The sequence below is a fragment of the Barbatula barbatula genome (assembly GCF_947034865.1).
Source record: "Barbatula barbatula genome assembly, chromosome: 3".
NCBI classification, from domain to species: domain Eukaryota; kingdom Metazoa; phylum Chordata; class Actinopteri; order Cypriniformes; family Nemacheilidae; genus Barbatula; species Barbatula barbatula.
Genome location: NC_136764.1, coordinates 6,204,077 through 6,223,836, shown reverse-complemented (window position 1 = coordinate 6,223,836; position 19,760 = coordinate 6,204,077). Strand labels below are relative to the sequence as shown.

At 40.4% G+C, this 19,760-nt stretch overlaps 1 protein-coding gene across 1 annotated transcript in view; it reads right to left on the bottom strand.

Annotated features, from left to right (window-relative positions):
- piezo2b (piezo-type mechanosensitive ion channel component 2b) overlaps positions 1–19,006 on the bottom strand; it is a 78,145-nt gene extending 59,139 nt beyond the window's left edge. The window contains exons 1-4 of the mRNA XM_079453636.1: positions 18,465–19,006; positions 8,086–8,181; positions 5,427–5,552; positions 1,698–1,740 (exon numbers count right to left, since the gene is read on the bottom strand). Of these exons, the coding sequence (XP_079309762.1) occupies positions 1,698–1,740; positions 5,427–5,552; positions 8,086–8,181; positions 18,465–18,528 (329 nt within the window). The 5' untranslated portion in view covers positions 18,529–19,006. The remainder of the gene's footprint in view (positions 1–1,697; positions 1,741–5,426; positions 5,553–8,085; positions 8,182–18,464) is intronic.
- Positions 19,007–19,760: the final 754 nt, after the last annotated feature.

Genomic DNA, 19,760 nt, shown 5'->3' with positions numbered 1-19,760 from the left:
TTTTTCAGTTTTGTGGCGACCATTGTTTAGAACGAGTTGCGTAAGGTGTTTTAGACTAAGAAATATGCAGAATAAAGAAACTTGAGTTTGGTTAACTAAAAAATGCTACTTTGAGTACATATTTGTAAGAAGGATGAATGCATTACTTAAGTCACACTTACTAAGACTTATTAAGAACTTGAATTTAACAGTAGTCACAATCTGAAAGTCCTGCTTACTTAAATCAAGAACCTCTGCTTATTCAAACACTTTTTTGAGTATTGCCAACTTATCGGGGTTACACTGCATTCATTTTGCACCACCATACTCTTCATAGATTTCAACAATTACACTCTCATTTCTGTTTGTATTTCTCGCAAACAATTTTAGGAGAAACATCTAAGACTAAGTTGAGACTAAAATGAAACATGACCAACATACATTCCATTTACTAAAAAAGGTGAGCGTTTATTTTAGCACCGTTGCTTTGGTCAAGAGATTAAGATCTTTGACCGAATTAAACCGTTTACAAAAAACGAGTCTTGTTGTCATCTTGCAAAATACCAAGTAATTATTTCCAGGCCAAAAACAAAGTATCACATTCTCACAAGAAGCCTCAATACTCGCATTAGCCGCAACCTAACTTCTAATGTCCTCCTTATTTATGAAACACACCATTACTCTGATCACTATTTTACCATCTGTGGAAGTATAATTTTCACACCCAAACCTCCACTTCACGCAATTTCTGCCCGACATCCAGCTTTTAGTCAATTTTCCACCTCGGTTTCACTCGTTTCCCCCGATTCCCTGTCAGAGCGACCAGTGCCGGGCGTGAGTGCACGGTTACGTGACGGATAGATGCAGATGCCTACACTCAACTAACAGGTCAATTAGGAACATAAACAGTTTACAAGCCAGCTTCCTGCCACTTACGGTGAATCAAGCCATCCGACCACGGCTGCTTGGAAAAGGTGCTGGTCGGAGATTCCCGTACTCAGAAAACCGCAGCCAATAGAATTACGGCGGCGTACGGACATCAAGGTAGGCTTTGAAAAATTGGCCTGTCAGGAGCGGGTCACGTTTAATCGGGTTTAGCGTTCATCACAGAAAACCGCCAGTTCGGACGGTGAAGTTTGGAGCCACAGCGGGAGACGGGCAGACACTGATGTAAGTGGACTGTAATATTATCCGTCTCTGTCAGCGGAGGAAAACGCATCCCTCTTACAGAGTGTGCCTGCTCTTACACGTTTTTAAGTGATACGGTGTGTTCGGGATACCACAAGTACCAAAGGTCTAAGTAACCGTGACTGCAGCATCCGGAACGTTGAGGTCACAAATTAATTTTTAAGTTACCAAATACAACTCAGGCACTATAAAGACATTACAATAATGTGATATTAAACAACAAAGATCTCCACCAAATTTGCGGAGATATCAAAGAGCAACATTTGAACAATAAAAGTCTTTGGCTTAGGAATCAATGAGTTGTTTTATGTCCAAATCACTGAACAATAAAAATGTCTTTTCCACCTAAAGCTCGAAATCAATACTCTTTCACAGTGATGCTGGAGGTTTTGTGTCCTGCTGTAAAGAAATTGGCTGTTAAAATGTTAAGTGCGGTAAAACCTTTTCATTTAAAAAACGAAAGATTCGTCAAACTTTTCCAAGGTAATTTATACGCAAGCTTGTGTTTTAAACGAAGCGTGAGGACTCACCTCTCAAAGCCGATCTGCCGTATCGATTTCTCCCACACTGAACCTGGTAAATAGAAAAGATAAAGGTTTACTACCTATTGTGCTGCATTTTCCACCACATCGGCTTTGAAGGAACAGAGTAATTTCGTTTTTAACAGCCTGTGGTGCAGGAGCTCATAAAGCTACAACAAAAGACAAATTGTCATAGGTCATTTCTGCAGAACACATAAATAAATGTGTCCAGCGCTCATTCGTATGATATTACGTCTTATCTTTCATATAGCAGGTGGTTTTCTCTCAAGAGAAGTCATCTTCACTTCAGCTTCCAGGCGTCTTTCATCACTTCATACATTATGCTCATTTAAGATCGAGTTGGTTTGACTAATATGTGACCCTGGACATCTAAACCAGCCTTATGGGTCAATCTTTCAAAATATAGATTTACACATCACCTGAAAGCTGAATAAATACATAAGCTTTCCATTGGACAATATTTGGCCTAGATACAACTAAAACACTGGAATCTGAAGGGTGCAAAAAATGTAAATATTAGGGATGCACAGATATGAAACTTTTTGGCCGAAGACGAATAAAAATGAAACACTTGAAACACCAAAGGCCGAATACCGAACATGGCTTTTGGTTTTCTTCTATTTATTTAGCCAATGTTTTTTTTTACTATTGCATAAACTGAATGGTCAACATGCTTGTTATATTTTGTCTTGCTTTTCAATATAATACAATATAAATTGAATATTGAGAAAATTGCCTTTGAAGATGTTTTTCACGGTTTGTTTTAACGCTTTCCTTTAGCTTACCACTGTAATGACATTGTAAAGAGTAGATAACTTTGTATTAGCACCTATGTATTATTGCTCCTGTATGACATATCGCTTATTGCTCCCTGATCTCCTTGTAAGTCGCTTTGGATAAAAGCGTCTGCTAAATGTAAATGTAAAGAGGAACCCAAAAGCTGAAATTCTAAACTTTACATACGTAGATACCAAACTTGAGTGGGTTATTCCCAAAAAGCAAACAGCAGCGCAAAGTTTGTAGGTGTGTCTTCGGCAATTTTTGTTAGCGATTTTTTCACAATAATAAAGTCTTGACATATCTACGGTAGGAAATGTACAAAATATATTCATGGAACATGATCTTTACTGAATATCCCAATGATTTTTGGCATAAAAGGGAGTTTTGTGTTTGCTTTTAAAACATTATCATAATGATTATGCTCAGTTAATCGTGGGAAGCATAAATCGTAATCGCGCCCAAAACACGATTAATCGTTCGGGCTACATGATTAATCGTATTTGAATTGCGATTACGATTAGGGAATAAAAGCATTTGTGTAAAAGCAAAATGCATGAATGTAAATCACTAGAAAGTAATTCTGTAATCACTGTAACGCTTATCACAACAGTGTCGTCTCTTGTAGATCTAATGTGTGAAAATCCACTTCATCACTTCTGTCTGTATTAGTTACAGTAACGTCAAATCAATATTTCAGGCTGTGTTTTTAGTAAATTAGGAGAGTAATGAGGTATTGAATAACCCTTGAGACCGAGGTCCTGTAACACGCACTTCACACAGATACAGATCGACTCCATTGAGCGCTCAATGTTTGCTCTACAACCAAATCACAATAAATTACTCTTAACAGACTTACTGGCAGCACATTTGTGCGTATATATTGTAAACCGCTATATTTAGAAAGTATCAAAAAAACACTGCACATATTACAGATTTCTCCAAGACACACACTGGAACAAATGGATTTCATACATTGTTTCCAAGACGTCCATTAAAGACGATCGAAGCCTGTTAAAAGTCAGTGTCAAGACCCTGAAACAAAATGATTTCTAAGCACCATTATCATCAGGACTGTGACTAACAGTTTGTGATGAAATGATGTCAGAGATTATGGCCGCGGTATCTTCACACGGTCGGTTTGGGATGGACGGATGTATTTACTAACAGTTGTTCTGGAATCATCCTGTAGAAATAACCGCAGGAGTGTTGACGTTTCTGGAGAAGTTGAACGTGACATCTACATATACATATCTATGTCTGTATATACAATGTGTCTATACTGACGTGTTCTCTGTTTACTTGTATTCTGACAGACAACAACAGTAAACTCAAGAAATTGTATTGTCTATTTAAGGACATAATAGCTATTTACATTACCGCCTACTTTTCCGCCAGTCTTAAGCTGCGGAGGCATTATGAAAGAATGCTTTTTTCGGGAACCTAAACAAAAGAAAGTGTAAATAATTGTGGATGACATGATCGAGGTGCGTCTGATCTTCTCAAGACAATAAACGAAGATTAAAGACATCTAAGATTTCCCATGAGTCTTAAGAACAGTTATTTAAAGCTGTTTTTAAAAGCTTAACCACTTTTGCAACACATACAACATGAACTGCGTTTAAAAGGATACACAATACGTATATGTATTTAAGAACAAAGAAAAATATTTTTTAGCTGATGTTGAATGTTGTGAATGTCTGTCAGTATAATATAGTGTTCATTTATCTCCTTATCTGGTCCGCAATTCACGCGCTATGAAGTGATGATAAAACGTCTGCGCTCAGCAAAAAGCAGCGATGCTTGAGATCAGCGGAGAGATGCAGATCTCACTATCATCTCAGAGGTCAGTGACCCCCGTGTAAGACCACCGGCCTCCTCTGATTGATAGATCCTACAGCACCATTACATTCCCCTGCGATATCAACTGTGAAATTTACAGATCGTGTTTCACATCAAAATCTAATTCTAAGGAACAATTAGATTTCTTTTTCGCTTTACTGCAAAGACCAGAAAATAAAACAGTATTGAATATCATCCTGTACGTGCACGTTCACCCAAAAACAGACTCTTTCATCATTTATTCACCTTCACGTCATTTCAAATCTGCATGACTTTCTTCTTCAGCAAAACACAAAAGAAGATATTTTGAAGAATGTTGATAGCCAAACACCATTGAACACTATTGACTTCAATTGTACGAACACACAACCCCTGAGACATTTCTCAAAATATCTTCTTTTGTGATTGACAAAAGAAAAGAGTCATTTTATAGATGTCCTTCCGAAACCTTGAATGTCTGAGTTATAAAAAACTACTTTTGAAATGATTCAATGCTGTTGACAAGCATTTTTCAATGCTTTATATTTGTTCGATTTTTGCGAAACCCCATGATAAACATAGTGATTATGTCTTTAAATAAAAAAGATGATGGTGAATAAATGAGAACAAACTATCGCTTTTAAATTACCTTAACTATCATTCAAATAATGTAATGTACTACGCACTATTCATTATTAGTACAACATTACACAACAACATGTTGCAAAAAAAGCATATAAAAAATGATTTCCTAATACACTTCCTGATGAATCTCTTACAGTTTTCAGAGATTTGCTAAAGAGAACCACGTTATGTTTAGAAACAACTGATCTGAGGAACCTACAGTATGATGTAACTTCAGGAAAAAAAACTCCTTTAGCGCCAAAATTGCTTCTTGATAAAACGCAGGAGTTTGATAGAATCTTTGAAGAAACCAAAGTTATCCGTAGCCTTTCATCCAGTGAATTCAACCTATTTGTTTTTTATCCGTATGTGTGTTTTTCGAACGGATCTTTTGCATTGACGGCTGCTCAACGCTCTGTCAGTAGGGCTAAAGAAACCCATAAGTCTAAACAACGGGGAGTGAAACCCTTTATAGATGTGCGAGTAGGAACTTACAGTTGAATCTACGCTCAATAGACTTCCCAGCCAGCAAACTGTGGATTGTGATTTGATAGATAATGTGGAACAAGAGGAAGGTCATGCTGGAGAAACATAAAGACTTCAGGAGATGTCCCGTGTGGCCTGGTGGAGAAAAAACAACAACAGACATCAGATGTCAACAATATCATAAATATCACACTGTAAATATCATCTTAATATGAGGTCTTTGTAGGGGTTGTCACAACGTTAATCTGTCGGGTATGATTTGATGGGAAATCATACGTGAAGTAACCTGAAATGTTTCAAACAGAGATGGCAGTTTTTCTTTCTAGAGTCAGCGATGTTTAATGCTGAAGCGTTCTTTGTTGTTCTTGCGAGACGCACAAAAGCTCATCGTGAGAGCCTCTTTGTTTCAGCGCTCTCAAATAGCATAACACCAAGGTCAAATGAAGTATTAAAGTATTTTTAGAGTGTTTTCTCTACCGGCAATCAATATGTTCCAATGCGGCGCAAGTCCGTGCCCATCGCATGTAATGCTTCCTAATGGAGATCATTTTAGCCACAAGTGAGACGTATTCGTAAGAATCCAGACGACAAGAAGCTCTGCCAGACGAAATCAAATGTGAGCTACTGACTCTGTAAATCGGCATGGGATGTGACTTGTTCAGACTTGAAACAACGTGCAAAGCAACCTGGAATCATTTCCCACAAACACACACAGAACTGTTTGGAGGGAGCTTGTAAAAGACTTTAACACCCCGCGTCCACATGTCCGATTCACATCGCAAATTTCATCCTCGTAAAATAAAAACATACCTGAAGCCAACAATAAGGAAAGCAGTGTTTTATTAGCAGCATCTCTCCCCCAAACCGCTGTAAACTTCCAGCTGACGGTGCAGTTTCACCTCATCACGGTTTTATGAGACCTTAAAGTGATAGTTTACCCCGAAACGAACATTCTTTCAATTACACGCCCTCGTGTCATTTCAAACCTGCGTGAGTTTCTTTCTTTTGTGGAGAACAAAAGAAGATGTTTTGAAGAACAACACTGAAATCCATTGACACAAAACCACTGAGACATTTGTCAAAATATCTTCTTTTGTGTTCCACAGAACAAAGAATCACATGCAGGTTTACAACCAGGGCTCAATTTGCGTCGAGACGAGCCATATCTGGATCAGGCGCTTCATTTGGCAGATCCCGCTCCTCAAGCGCTATCGAGCTGACCTGCTGCGTGCATATATTTAGTCAAAAAGCTCATATGATAATTATAATGGCAATAACCATTTTATTTTGATAATGAACGGGCTGTCAAGCTGCTGCGATGCCGGAATATTGTGTGCGCGCAACTGCATGCGCTGTTACTTACGACGGCAGAAACAACTTTTAAAAAGCTCTGTGATGATGTATGGTCAAACAGATATGACTATGAGTACGTCATTCAATACTGCACACTTTTTCCCCTTTTAATGGTCAAATATTCAGCATATTCCACGAATACATAGCCTATAAACGTATTTTTGTATGAAGGGAATGTGTCGTGATGGACGCTTCAGAGAGATTTGTGCTGTTGCGAAGAGACGCAGAAGAGCTGATGAAGTAACGGATGACTAGATGCTTAATATGTCTACTATGTTATAATCCCGCACGCGCTCACGCACAAAATGCCCGAGCAGTTTCAATTTAACGTTAAACTTCTGAATTGAGGGCTGTGTTTTTGGTGTTTAATATTCACGACATCATCATTATGACAATAAACTGTTTCCATCACTTTACCGCCGCACATTTGAACTATATGGCAAACTCAAGATAATATCTGCTTCTAGCACATTACATTTCTGAGTTAATACAATAGTTCTGAGATTCTCTTTGCATGTCTGTTTTCATTTAGGCTTCCTTATTGGCGTTTACATCTAATAGTTGGATAACCACGCCCCCTCATTCTGGCACCTCAGAATTGACCAATTAAGCACCGTTTACGACCACGTGACGGTGAATAAATGATGACAGAATTGTTATTACTGGATAAACTGTTGCTTTAATCCCATTTGCATATTCCCACGCGGCGCCTTAAATCTGGAGAAGGGCCGTTGAGTCTCTCCGAACCGCTGCATCTATTTCTCTTCATATGAACACAGGTCTGCTTAACTATTGATGAGAGCGTAAGTGGACCACTTAAAAATCTCCCGTCCTCTTCCTCTTTCATCAGATTCCATGCGACCGTTCTCTTATACATAATTAACCAACAGAAAACAGGCACGCGTACAGTATATACTGTACTGTACCTCCAGACAGCTGCCGAAAGTCCATAAACACACGAGACAACGCTAAACATCAATGTCAAAGATCTCAGGAAGCACCAACTTCAATGTATCTTCAATGTTATGAGGAACGTTGGTAAGCAAATAACAGAAGAGGCGTATATGTTCTGAATGAATATTCATTTCGGGTTGAATTATCCCTTTAACTCTTTTTTGTGTGCGTGCGCGGATCCATCCTATAAAGCAGAACCCCAGCCGCTTCATTGTTTGGCACCTGTAACTGATGATGTTTGGTAAGCGTTTCTGGTCCACTGAATTACCTTTACGCTGTTTCAGGGAACAACGAATGTGCTTGCTGCAGTGGATTTTTGTCACTTAAGGAAGAGTAATACTGGCGCAGCAATGCGTCTTACCTTGCATGGTCACGCTGGAGGGTTCGGGGAAGAGAGGGATGAGCAGCAGGTGCAGGAGGTAGATGAAGGACAGAGCGTTGTATCTGAACAAACATGCTGCCGAGAAAAAAGAAAAACATTCAAAATCACGTTACAATACACGCGTGATGCCAGCGGGCACGATACGTGTAGCGCGACAAGTGTCGTGGACTACTCAGTAAATATTCATCTATGGCACTGATAATTTGGGCTTTCTTCAATTTATAATGATTTCTTTCTCTGATGAAAATGTCATTTTCTAGCCTGGTTCAGATGACACCAATGGCCCACAGACAAAAACATGGCTAATAATAAAAAAGTGGTGATCATACATTTATACTGTACGGTATAAGTTATGTTAAGTCATGATGTTGGTATAAAAACATTCATACACACACTCGAGATCAGAGAAACAATAAAGCAGCAGAGAAATACAGTAAAAATATGTGTGAAAATGTTTACATTGACTGTTTCTTTCATCAATAAAGTTAAATTAGTCAAGGCATTTATCTACACAAAAAATATACAATAGTGAAGAGTTTTCTGAATGACATTTTCCCATGAATTATGCAAATCTGTGCAAAAAACACAAAACTTTTGATGTCATAATTAAAAGTAATGGATTTCTAGTTTGAAATTATTTGCAAATTATTTTCTTCGTGTTATAAAAAAAGTAATTTAAACCCTAGAATGTTGAACTTGCACAGCCCCGCCTCTGCGACCAATGAAAAAAGAAAAAAGATTCGAGACTCTATATAATGTAGTTTTTTTTTCACATGAGCTTTGTTATTTATTCTTCCAGCAGACAGTTAACAGACTAAAACTGTTGTGACAGGCCTTCATTTGAAAGTCTCCTTTTCACCGTTACGTCTTTCTTTTGCTAGGATGCCATTTCACGAGCTGCTGGTCGAAACATTAAGCGAATTTATTTCATTACCCGACATGGAGTTGTGCAGAAGACTCGATATCAATTACACGCCTTTCCATGCACGGACATGTCACAAGAAAACCCTCAAGAGATGCCAATGACAACAAAAGGGCAGTTACGTCACTGCGTACACATGTAAAAACTGGCAAAATACTTCAACTGTCAGGCCAATTTATATTAGATGACCACATTTATTTTGACACCACATTGTTTTACACGTTTGGCTATTCTAGCCTATTTTGTGCAAACTTACTGTATCTGTGCACATTTTTCTCCCAACATTTTTGGGGGACACCGGCATCATGGTAAGTCGACCCATTTCACGTGGCTAAAAACAAAGACGGCATCACCCGACATCAGAATCTGACCTACACAATTTTAACATTTGATGATAACTGCATACTACTTGTTCGTAATAGTATTCAGGTATTAGAATGAGTGTGTCTCAAATCATAGTATGTTCCAATAAGTACCCATAAAGTACTCAAATATCCTGGTAAAAATTCTTCGATTTGTGTTTTGTTATTGATCACAATGAACATCGAGACAACAAACAGGTTACATTTAAGTATATCCCAAGACTTTCTCTATCGCTATGAAATAAAATGTACATCGGTAGATGACGAATCAACTGTAAATGTGTCCAATGGTGTAACAGCAAAACATTATTTAAAAACAACAACAATGGAGATAAGTCTCTTGTGTGCCGTTTTATATTACAAATTTACATATTACGAATATACAATAATATGTTATTATTTACTATTTGTTAATGTCACATCATAGGAGACGTGTGGATTATTTGTCAACTACCAACATGCTTTTCAATCACAAAAGCAATTCATACTTTTAGTACATAAAATAAGCAAAATAGTGAATTAAGAAACTAACACAATATATTGTGTATAAGATCACCCTGTCAGGGTTTATTTTGCCATATCGACTGACTGGATGTAAATTCTCTCTTAATCTCAGAGACTTTAAAAAAGTTGCCTTACAGGTATATACTTTATTGTTAGAAATCGATTATAGAAGAAATAAATAGGATTTATTACTAAAGACCTTGTGCTATGAAGGTGTCTGAGTTTTGAGCTTCTAAATGGCTCAATCCACATATATTTCGGTAAGGTAAAATAACTGTTGCGTCTCAATTTGCATACTATCCGTCCTAAATAGTATTCGAAAATAGAATTAGTATGTTCCAAACCGTAGCATGTTGAAAAGAGTATTCCAAAGATTCCCGGATGGTCTAGGCTACTACTTCCAGTAAAAATGTCAAAAAGTGCAGAATGATGAAAACTGTTTTATATTTCATTTACAAATAGTCATTTAGCAGACTTTTTTAACCAAAGCCACGTACAAATGGGTAAACAAGAGGAGCACAATTTTATTATAATATTACCCAGCAAGTTTTGTGATGCTTCACCGCGTTCATCAAATTAAATAACTGATGCATCAGTAAATGAATAAATATAACTATAGAGTCGACATTGGATAAAAAAATATATATTACAGCAACCGCACAGCAAGTTCAGGCGGGAATTGGCACAACATGCGCATGGAACTTATTGATTAACATATGATGCAGAGAAACAGGAAAAAGAACCCACAGGGTTTTAATAACAGAACAAAAAACGACAATCGACAGTAAAATAACAATAAATACAAAACATCAGTATTAATAAAGACAGAAATCATTATTAGCGTGGACTATCCTGCATAATGTGAATGGCACGATTGCGGAGGTGCATTAGATGATGTCAAATAGGTGTTATTGCGCATGCGTTGAGTGTTCAGGATTATGGGTAATTACAACACATGACGTTCACGTTACATCAAGAAATGCACATCATCTTAATTGATGTATGCTTAATGTCTCACTGTTATGAGCGTGGTAAGGAGAACCCAAGTGCAGGCAGCAAAACGGGGATGAAGGGGTAACAAATAGCCTTTAATAAACAACACAGGAACAAAACAAAAACCCACGAGGGGGTGACAAAACAGGGTACACAATAAACTGAACTAAACTCAACAAGACTTAACCATAATACACTAAGACTGAAACAAAACACAAACACTGACTAGACTATACTTAAGCGTATCTCTCAAGAATTTCCGGAGCAGGAACAATATACAGCAAGGTAACACATACAACGAACCAGCACAAGACAATAGACAAGAGGGCATTAAATAGGGAGACTAACAAAGGAGATAACAATGGGCAGGTGTGGGTAATGTGACACAGGAGGAAAGCAATACTAGGAACGAGAGGGGCGGGGCCAAATGACGAGACAGGAGAGAACGCATATTATGTCCTGATTGACAATAATATGTTTCTCTCCACATAAAACACATGGGCCTGTCATGATTCTGCCCCTAGACCAGAAAATCAAGACAAGAGCAGGCAGAATCATGACAGAACCCCCCCCTTAATGAACGCCCCCTGGCGTTCACCAAGGGAGCAGACTAACGAGACAAGACCGACTGGGAAACAGACAACATCCAACAAAACATAGTAAACAAAACTAAGGGCAGACAAGCAAGAACAATAAATGGGTTGGGATGGGACAATAAAAATAACAAACAAGGGAGGGGGGGTGGGGCAAAACAAGAGTTCATGGGAGGAAGTCCAAAGGGTGTGGGACATGGGGGAACAGTCTTTGTCCCTGGCGCTCGGAAGCGCGGAGTCCCAGGGGACTTAGGGGACACCCTGGGGGGCGGCGCTCGAGAGCGCGAAGTCGCCAGGGCAGGACTTGACGCCGGCTGGAAGGCCGGCAGGGCAGGACTTGACGCCGGCTGGAAGGCCGGCAGGGCAGGACTTGACGCCGGCTGGAAGGCCGGCAGGGCAGGACTTGACGCCGGCTGGAAGGCCGGCAGGGCAGGACTTGACGCCGGCTGGAAGGCCGGCAGGGCAGGACTTGACGCCGGCTGGAAGGCCGGCAGGGCAGGACTTGACGCCGGCTGGAAGGCCGGCAGGGCAGGACTTGACGCCGGCTGGAAGGCCGGCAGGGCAGGACTTGACGCCGGCTCGAAGGCCGGCTGGGCAGGACTTGACGCCGGCTGGAAGGCCGGCAGGGCAGGACTTGACGCCGGCTGGAAGGCCGGCAGGGCAGGACTTGACGCCGGCTGGAAGGCCGGCAGGGCAGGACTTGACGCCGGCTGGAAGGCCGGCAGGGCAGGACTTGACGCCGGCTGGAAGGCCGGCAGGGCAGGACTTGACGCCGGCTGGAAGGCCGGCAGGGCAGGACTTGACGGGACCACCGGGACCACCGGACTTGACGGGACCACCGGGACCACCGGACTTGACGGGACCACCGGGACCACCGGACTTGACGGGACCACCGGGACCACCGGACTTGACGGGACCACCGGGACCACCGGACTTGACGGGACCACCGGGACCACCGGACTTGACGGGACCACCGGGACCACCGGACTTGACGGGACCACCGGACTCCGAGCCGCCCTCCGTTGCCTCTTCTTCTTCAGCCGAGCCACCCGCCTGGTGGTCGGCTGCAGGAATGATGTGAATGGGGCGGGCGGCTCGGGATTGGAGGCCTCGGACGAGGACCCCCAAGATTCCCGTCTCCCCCGCTTGCCAGTGAGACTGGGCGGTTGTGGAGAGACTGCAGAGGTTGGAGAGTGGTGCGTGGTGATGCCCACAACCCCGATCTGCAGAGGACCACTCTCGGGTATCGCAACAAGCGGAGATGAGTAAACTGGGTTCGATGAGGTCGCGGACTCCGAACGCGCTGCGGCAGTTACCCAAACAGCGTCGAAATCCAACGGCCTCATCGCCCTCATCTCCGAGCGAGAGAGTGGCTCTCTGAGACCGGTGTTGAACAGCACCGCCAGCTCACTCTCCCCGAAGACGCCCTGTTCCGCAATGTCCAGGAATCTCTCCACATACTCGTCCACAGTCTCACTTCCCTGGCGAAGACTGCAGAGGCGACGGGCCACGCTGGACCGGTCAGTGTCCATGCTGCCTGCTGGGTTCCGTTCTGGCTGGTTCGTTCTGTTATGAGCGTGGTAAGGAGAACCCAAGTGCAGGCAGCAAAACGGGGATGAAGGGGTAACAAATAGCCTTTAATAAACAACACAGGAACAAAACAAAAACCCACGAGGGGGTGACAAAACAGGGTACACAATAAACTGAACTAAACTCAACAAGACTTAACCATAATACACTAAGACTGAAACAAAACACAAACACTGACTAGACTATACTTAAGCGTATCTCTCAAGAATTTCCGGAGCAGGAACAATATACAGCAAGGTAACACATACAACGAACCAGCACAAGACAATAGACAAGAGGGCATTAAATAGGGAGACTAACAAAGGAGATAACAATGGGCAGGTGTGGGTAATGTGACACAGGAGGAAAGCAATACTAGGAACGAGAGGGGCGGGGCCAAATGACGAGACAGGAGAGAACGCATATTATGTCCTGATTGACAATAATATGTTTCTCTCCACATAAAACACATGGGCCTGTCATGATTCTGCCCCTAGACCAGAAAATCAAGACAAGAGCAGGCAGAATCATGACACTCACGGGACAAGTTTGTTACTTAGCGAAATATTTTCAACCTTAGGCCACGTTTACACGTTTGCGTTTTTGAAAGGTTTCACGTACACGCGACAACGTTATCAAAACAATCCGTGTTTACACAGATCCGCAAAAATGACTAAAACGCTGTATTACGCATGCCCCGCCAGTAGTTGGCGACATCACTTTGTAAAGAAAAGAAATACCAGAGTCACTGACGATTGATTGACGGTTTATTGGACTTCCGTCGCTAAAGAGACCACGCAATCCAGAGCACACCATCTACTCGTACTCCCGGGTCTGATCCAAAAACCCTTCGTCGCCGTCAATGAGTGTTAAGATTTTGCTGTAGATAAATAATAAGTCTCCGCTGGACAGCCAAATCGCATAAATAGTTTTGCGCCTTCACTTGAAAACAGTCTCGCTGTAAAAGGCCCCTTAGTGCCACCCGATTTACATCATTTGCACCGCCTTGCGTGAGTTCGTGTCTATATGTGTCTTTGCATTGACTTTATACGTAAAAACGCTTAATTCCTGTTTGGTGTGAGAGACAAATAACGAATGACTTTTTATTGAGGTTGTGGTGGTAGGCTTGGCATCAAAACTGTACTTTTCAGAAGCCAAAAAAGATAAGCAGAGAAAGAAAACCAAGAGGTTGGTTCTCCTCTTAAATTGAGCCCGCATGAAAAAATACTATTATTATTTACCATAGTAAACTGTGGTAATATTCTATAGAATATTTAACGTTGTTTTTAACCGTAGTTTATGGGCTAACCTAATATAGAGACACACACTAAAAGATGCACATAAAAAAGGTAACTTAATTACGGCTGTAAAAAACAAACAAACATTAAAACAGCTTTGCCATTGGTTTGGGGAACAGAAACAGAGAGAGAGAGGCTCACTACACACAGTGTTGGAAGCCATTAAAGTGAGTGTCAGGGTTTACAGCACAGACATTTATTCTGTTAATAAAACCAGCAGGCAGAGGAAACACAGGAGAAACAAGACTTTGACGACATCAACTGAATCCAAAACATCACCAAAGTAAAAAAACACCAGTAACGCTCTTTAATAAACTCATCAAAATGATTCTTAAAGTGACACACAAGTTTTATTTAATCATAAGCAACAATATAATCATCCCCACAAAAACACGCTGACACGTGAAATCCTCTGTATTCTCTTTGGGGATCAATGAGGTATTATCTCTCAGATCTTCTGCTTTTAAAGTGATGTTCCTGACATGAACAATTAACTTGAGATGATAATAATAAAAATGTGGCCACATCCAAATCCAGCTTGAATCTTCCACAAAGCTTCAAATGTGCCGTTCCTTTAGAGACAGAAGCAAAACCGCGGCGACCACACTGAAATGATGAGCCATCTCAGAAATAATTGATGTTTCTAGACAGGAGAAAACCACTGCAGAGATGTGCATTTCAATAGAGAGACTGATTTACTGTATGATGAAAACACTAAAACTACTGAAAAGACCCCGGACTCAAACCTACATCACCTGCACGAGCAACACGACTTAAAGCCATCCCAGAGGAAAATGTTTTCTGCCATTTCTCATTGATGTAGTTTCATTGCTGTCTATGAGAAATAAATGAGATGATCAACATGTATTGTGGCCATTTCAGTACAGTGTACGTTTCCACAAAATCAAACCTCAGGAGTGACAAAGTCATCCAACAGCAATGTGAAGGACTGACAGCATGAGAAGACACATGAAAACTGTGATAAAACATAAAACAATTGTTTGAACTTTTCCTAAACACATGTATAATACGACCGTATTATACCCTTAGGTTAGACAGGAAAGTTCAGGCGGAAAGAAGAGGATCGCTTGGAATCGAAAACAGACCTCAAGCCACAAATCAAACTCGGGTCGCTGAAGGTGCATTTGCCCTATATGTCGGCGCAACATCAGCTCGGATGTTAATATGATGATGATGAGTGTCAGCTGCACGGTGCACCGGTCTCGCATCTCTCACGGAGGAGCCCGGCATGTTTAAGTTCGTTTTATTGTTTGTTTATTTGATTAAAAGCTTGTTTTACGTTCCCCTAAGAAGGCCGTCCCCTATTACGCCTCGCTTCAGAGTCTAAACGACAAGTTAAAGTTTCAATTGAAAACACAAGAATAAAAACACACTCGTATAATAATTTCAAAGCGTCTTTAACTGAATAATATTTATTGCCTGCAGTTAGTTTTCCTGTCATTTCTCTGTCATATTTTGGCTGGATAACCTTTGCTCAGTACTGCTTCCACTGAAAAATAAAATCATCAAATATTAAAGACACGTTTACGATAATGGGCAGCCAATTCTTTCCCCTCTGATGCCACATTATTAATTCATGCGGTTAAAACGACTTTCCACGGATTAATGGAGATGCTCCGCATCTTTGCCATCGTGTTTGGAAGAGAAAAGAACCAACTTAGGCTGTCAAGAGATACATTACCATCTTATAAAGTGGATCTTATCTACCTATAGAAAGACACCTGCTGAGAGAGCGAGAGAGAGAGAGCGAGGGGGGGTGGACGTGACCACAAATGTATGTTTAGCGTGCATTTCGAAGGGCTGATCAGAAAAACAGCGAAAGAGTTAATATGATGTATTTACAAACAGTTAAACAGATTTTAAACTGTCATCTAGATTAATTTTGTGATGCCATTTCACATCCATCTGAATCAAAACGACTTAAAATATCCAAGGACGGGTTCAAGAAAGAAATCGCAACGGTTATCGCGAATAAATATGACATATTTTTCAACGGAGTGCAGGGGTGTTCAACATGATAATGTTCATTTTCATTCATTCTGATACCAAAAATGTAACCTGACATTCATTCAGACTTTTGCTCAGAAATCCATGTCGGCGCAACAACTGCAGCATGCAGCCGCGCAAGTGTGACGACACGTGGCTTAGGCTATGAAAACATGATGAAAGTATGTTTCTATACAGTATATATATTTATATATATATATATATATATATATATCGATCATTTTATTCTGAGTCGATCATTAATAACCCCTGTAGATGGACATCAGAATTTGTTTGTGCAAAGCAGGGCAATGGAAGCAGAAAGGAGATGATGAGTTTGAGGGAGGTAAGACTTGATAAACAATCCAGTATTGTTGCACTGTAGGAATAGTGATTTAAGCAAGGGAAGTTTGTATAGTACATTGTGATGTGAAAAAGTAATGGGAGCCTGTGGCCCAGTAGAGGTTTAGGTCAAGCAACGCCCCTGGACTACATCTTGCCATTCATGTCTTGCCGATGCTTATTTCTATTTTAATATCAGCTGATTCAAAATGGGAAGTATTTGGAATTATGAAATAAGCATTGGTAGAAATTATGAACAATTAAAAATATGTAAATCAAAACTATTTAAAAAACACATTATAATAGTAACGTCTGAGAAAGTGGGAATGAAACGTTATTAGATTACTAAAAATTAAAATGAGAAATTGACCGTTTTAAGTCATCGATGTTGACCGTCTCTGAGGGGCTTCAACACATAATCCCATCAATAATCTGTGACGTGAAATCATCCCTAGTGACCGAAGACTGATTATCACATACACCCTACAGAACGATAACACAACCAACACAAAGACTGATGTGCGGTCGCCGAGTAAAACCTGCAGAACAAATGCGGTCTGACATGTTTTATAGCAGCTTACATTAAAACAAAGTCCTGGCATTAAAGTGTTCATCGCACTCTCTAAAAACAAGATTAACAAGTAACACCCAGAGAGTTAAAGTATATGTTTATCATCAAAGAGAAAGCAGATGTATCTCATAGAGAAATACACAAATTTAACAGTCAATCATCATCTTACCGTGGTTTTTATCATCGATAATCTTTATCATTTTCAAACACAACAAAGTCACACTGGCATACACGAAGACAGGGAGGAATTAAACATTTTCATAAATGTGCAGTCGGGGCAAGTTGTCACATTCTTTTCAGAGATATTTTTTTATTTGAAACTTTTAGGCTGTTGTTCGTCTCTGAATTTCATTTCTGTCCATCAAAAGAAAGGTCCGAATAGCCCCACGTTGCTTTTCCCATTTGTGATGTTTAACAAGTTTTATGTTCCCATTGACTGAAAATCTATCAAACAAGCTACAAGACGTTTTCATTTGTTTTGAGTAAAATGCCTTTTTGTCTTGTTCAATCAATAAATAGAATGTTTCCTATAGACAATAAATGTTACATTTCTGTAGTCCGCGCTTTAAAGTTTGTGTCTATCCAGAAATTGGATTGAATCTTACAGTAAACCAAGACTTCACTGAGAGTGGGATAACCAGCTCCGGTCTCACCGAGATGGTTTTGTTAAACACCTGCATAAGAGAAGTTTCCCTATTTTGATGAGGAAGATTTCGGGGTGTTTAGAGTAAATGTCACCCTATTTTCGAGAGACGAACAGAATTTTTTTTCCCAAATTCACCCTCATTTTTACAGTAAACTTGTATGTAGATTCTTATAACAAGCCCAATTTTTTACTTAATGTAAACATTTTTTTATTTTAAAGTAAGTTAAATTATTCTTGCAACGCATTGTATTGTATTGTATATATGGGTAAAATAAATAAAACTGTTACAAATTACTATGACTGTGAAGATGCGTTGCAGCTCACATAACAATAAGCATTATTTCTTGTATTTATATATAATATTTTCTTTACTCTGAACGTATCTCACTTTTTGCAAACCCCGTCAAGCCTTAAATAAAAGGCTATTGCCAACGAGAACTGTTGCATAAACCCCTTCACCGCGATGTAGCCAGAATACATTAAAGAACAAACCTATAAACCTTCACAAACCCAAATCTGGATGAAATAATAAAGGGATTTAAGATGCTCACCTGCCGCCAGACACACAGGCAGCAGCACTCTGAAGATCAATCCACACACAACCTCAGAAGCCATCGCTCGAGCCGAGCTCTCTCACATCCAGATGTGGTTTAAAGAACAAACTGTAGTGTCCTGGATCCAGATGTCAAACCCCGATCTTTTCTCGATGTGGGGCAAGACGGCATCATGCGTGCGTCCTAAACTTCGCCGCACATGCGCGTGCGTCCTGCATGTGTCCAAACGCGTAAAAATGCATACAGCCTTCTATACGTTTACTTCCAAAGAGTTAAACGCGAACGATCTAACTCATAATGACATTTAGATGTTGTTTCTTGCGTAAAGTTTCACCCGCGCGTTTTGGGCACGCCGATGCACCGTCTGCGCCAGAGCGCGCAGGATGCTTTCGTATATCCAACGGGAAATAGTCACAGTTTCCCGTAGCACCGAAAAAATGCAACTTTATTGTAAGAGCGAGTAAAATGTCCCTCAAGTTTGTTTTTTACGCGTTCGTGTAAACTGGATGACTCTCCACAACCACGAACTCAGTCAAAGGAGCTCTGCAAACCACGGAGATTCCGGTTAATGCCAAACTCGTAAGTGATCCAGTACGCATCCAATGAGGGCAGGCGGGAGGAGGGCCCTCTGGCCCCCGAGGGACGCTCCATCCGACTGCTGTTTTACTGGGAACTCATCATCATTACAACAACGCTTCTGGAACAGATTTGATCTCGTCTGCTCAGCACTCTCTTTTTTTGCTAACTTAACATTTATTTAGCCGACACTTTTAGTTCAAATAATTGATGCATTGTTTTGATACAAAAAAAAATGTGTAGGAAAGAATATTAATGAGGAATTTACAGTATATGGAATTATAGAATATTACATCACAGGTGGGTGAAAATGTTAAATTATTAAAAATTCCGTTCTAAAGAAACCACTCCTAAGTCAAGTGATCATTTCTGCCTGTCAATCATTGTGTGCATTCAGGTTTGACGACATCAGACATTGATGACACTGCTGACTGTGTTTTCAACCAATTCGGTCCATCTTTTGAATTGATCCCAGTGGGTAAACATCTGTGAACCTCTGTTGGGTGAATATAAGCTACAAAACAGTGTTTTATTTCTCACCTTTAGTCAAACATTATTGTTCATAATAACGGTTTAAATTGTAGAAGTAGAAGATCCAAAACATTTCAAAGCACCATTAAATATTTACAGATTTATCAGTGTGATGTAAAAAGCCCAAAATACGAATGTTGTCATCATTGATTTAATCTTGCGTTGTTGAATACACGAACGTGTCTC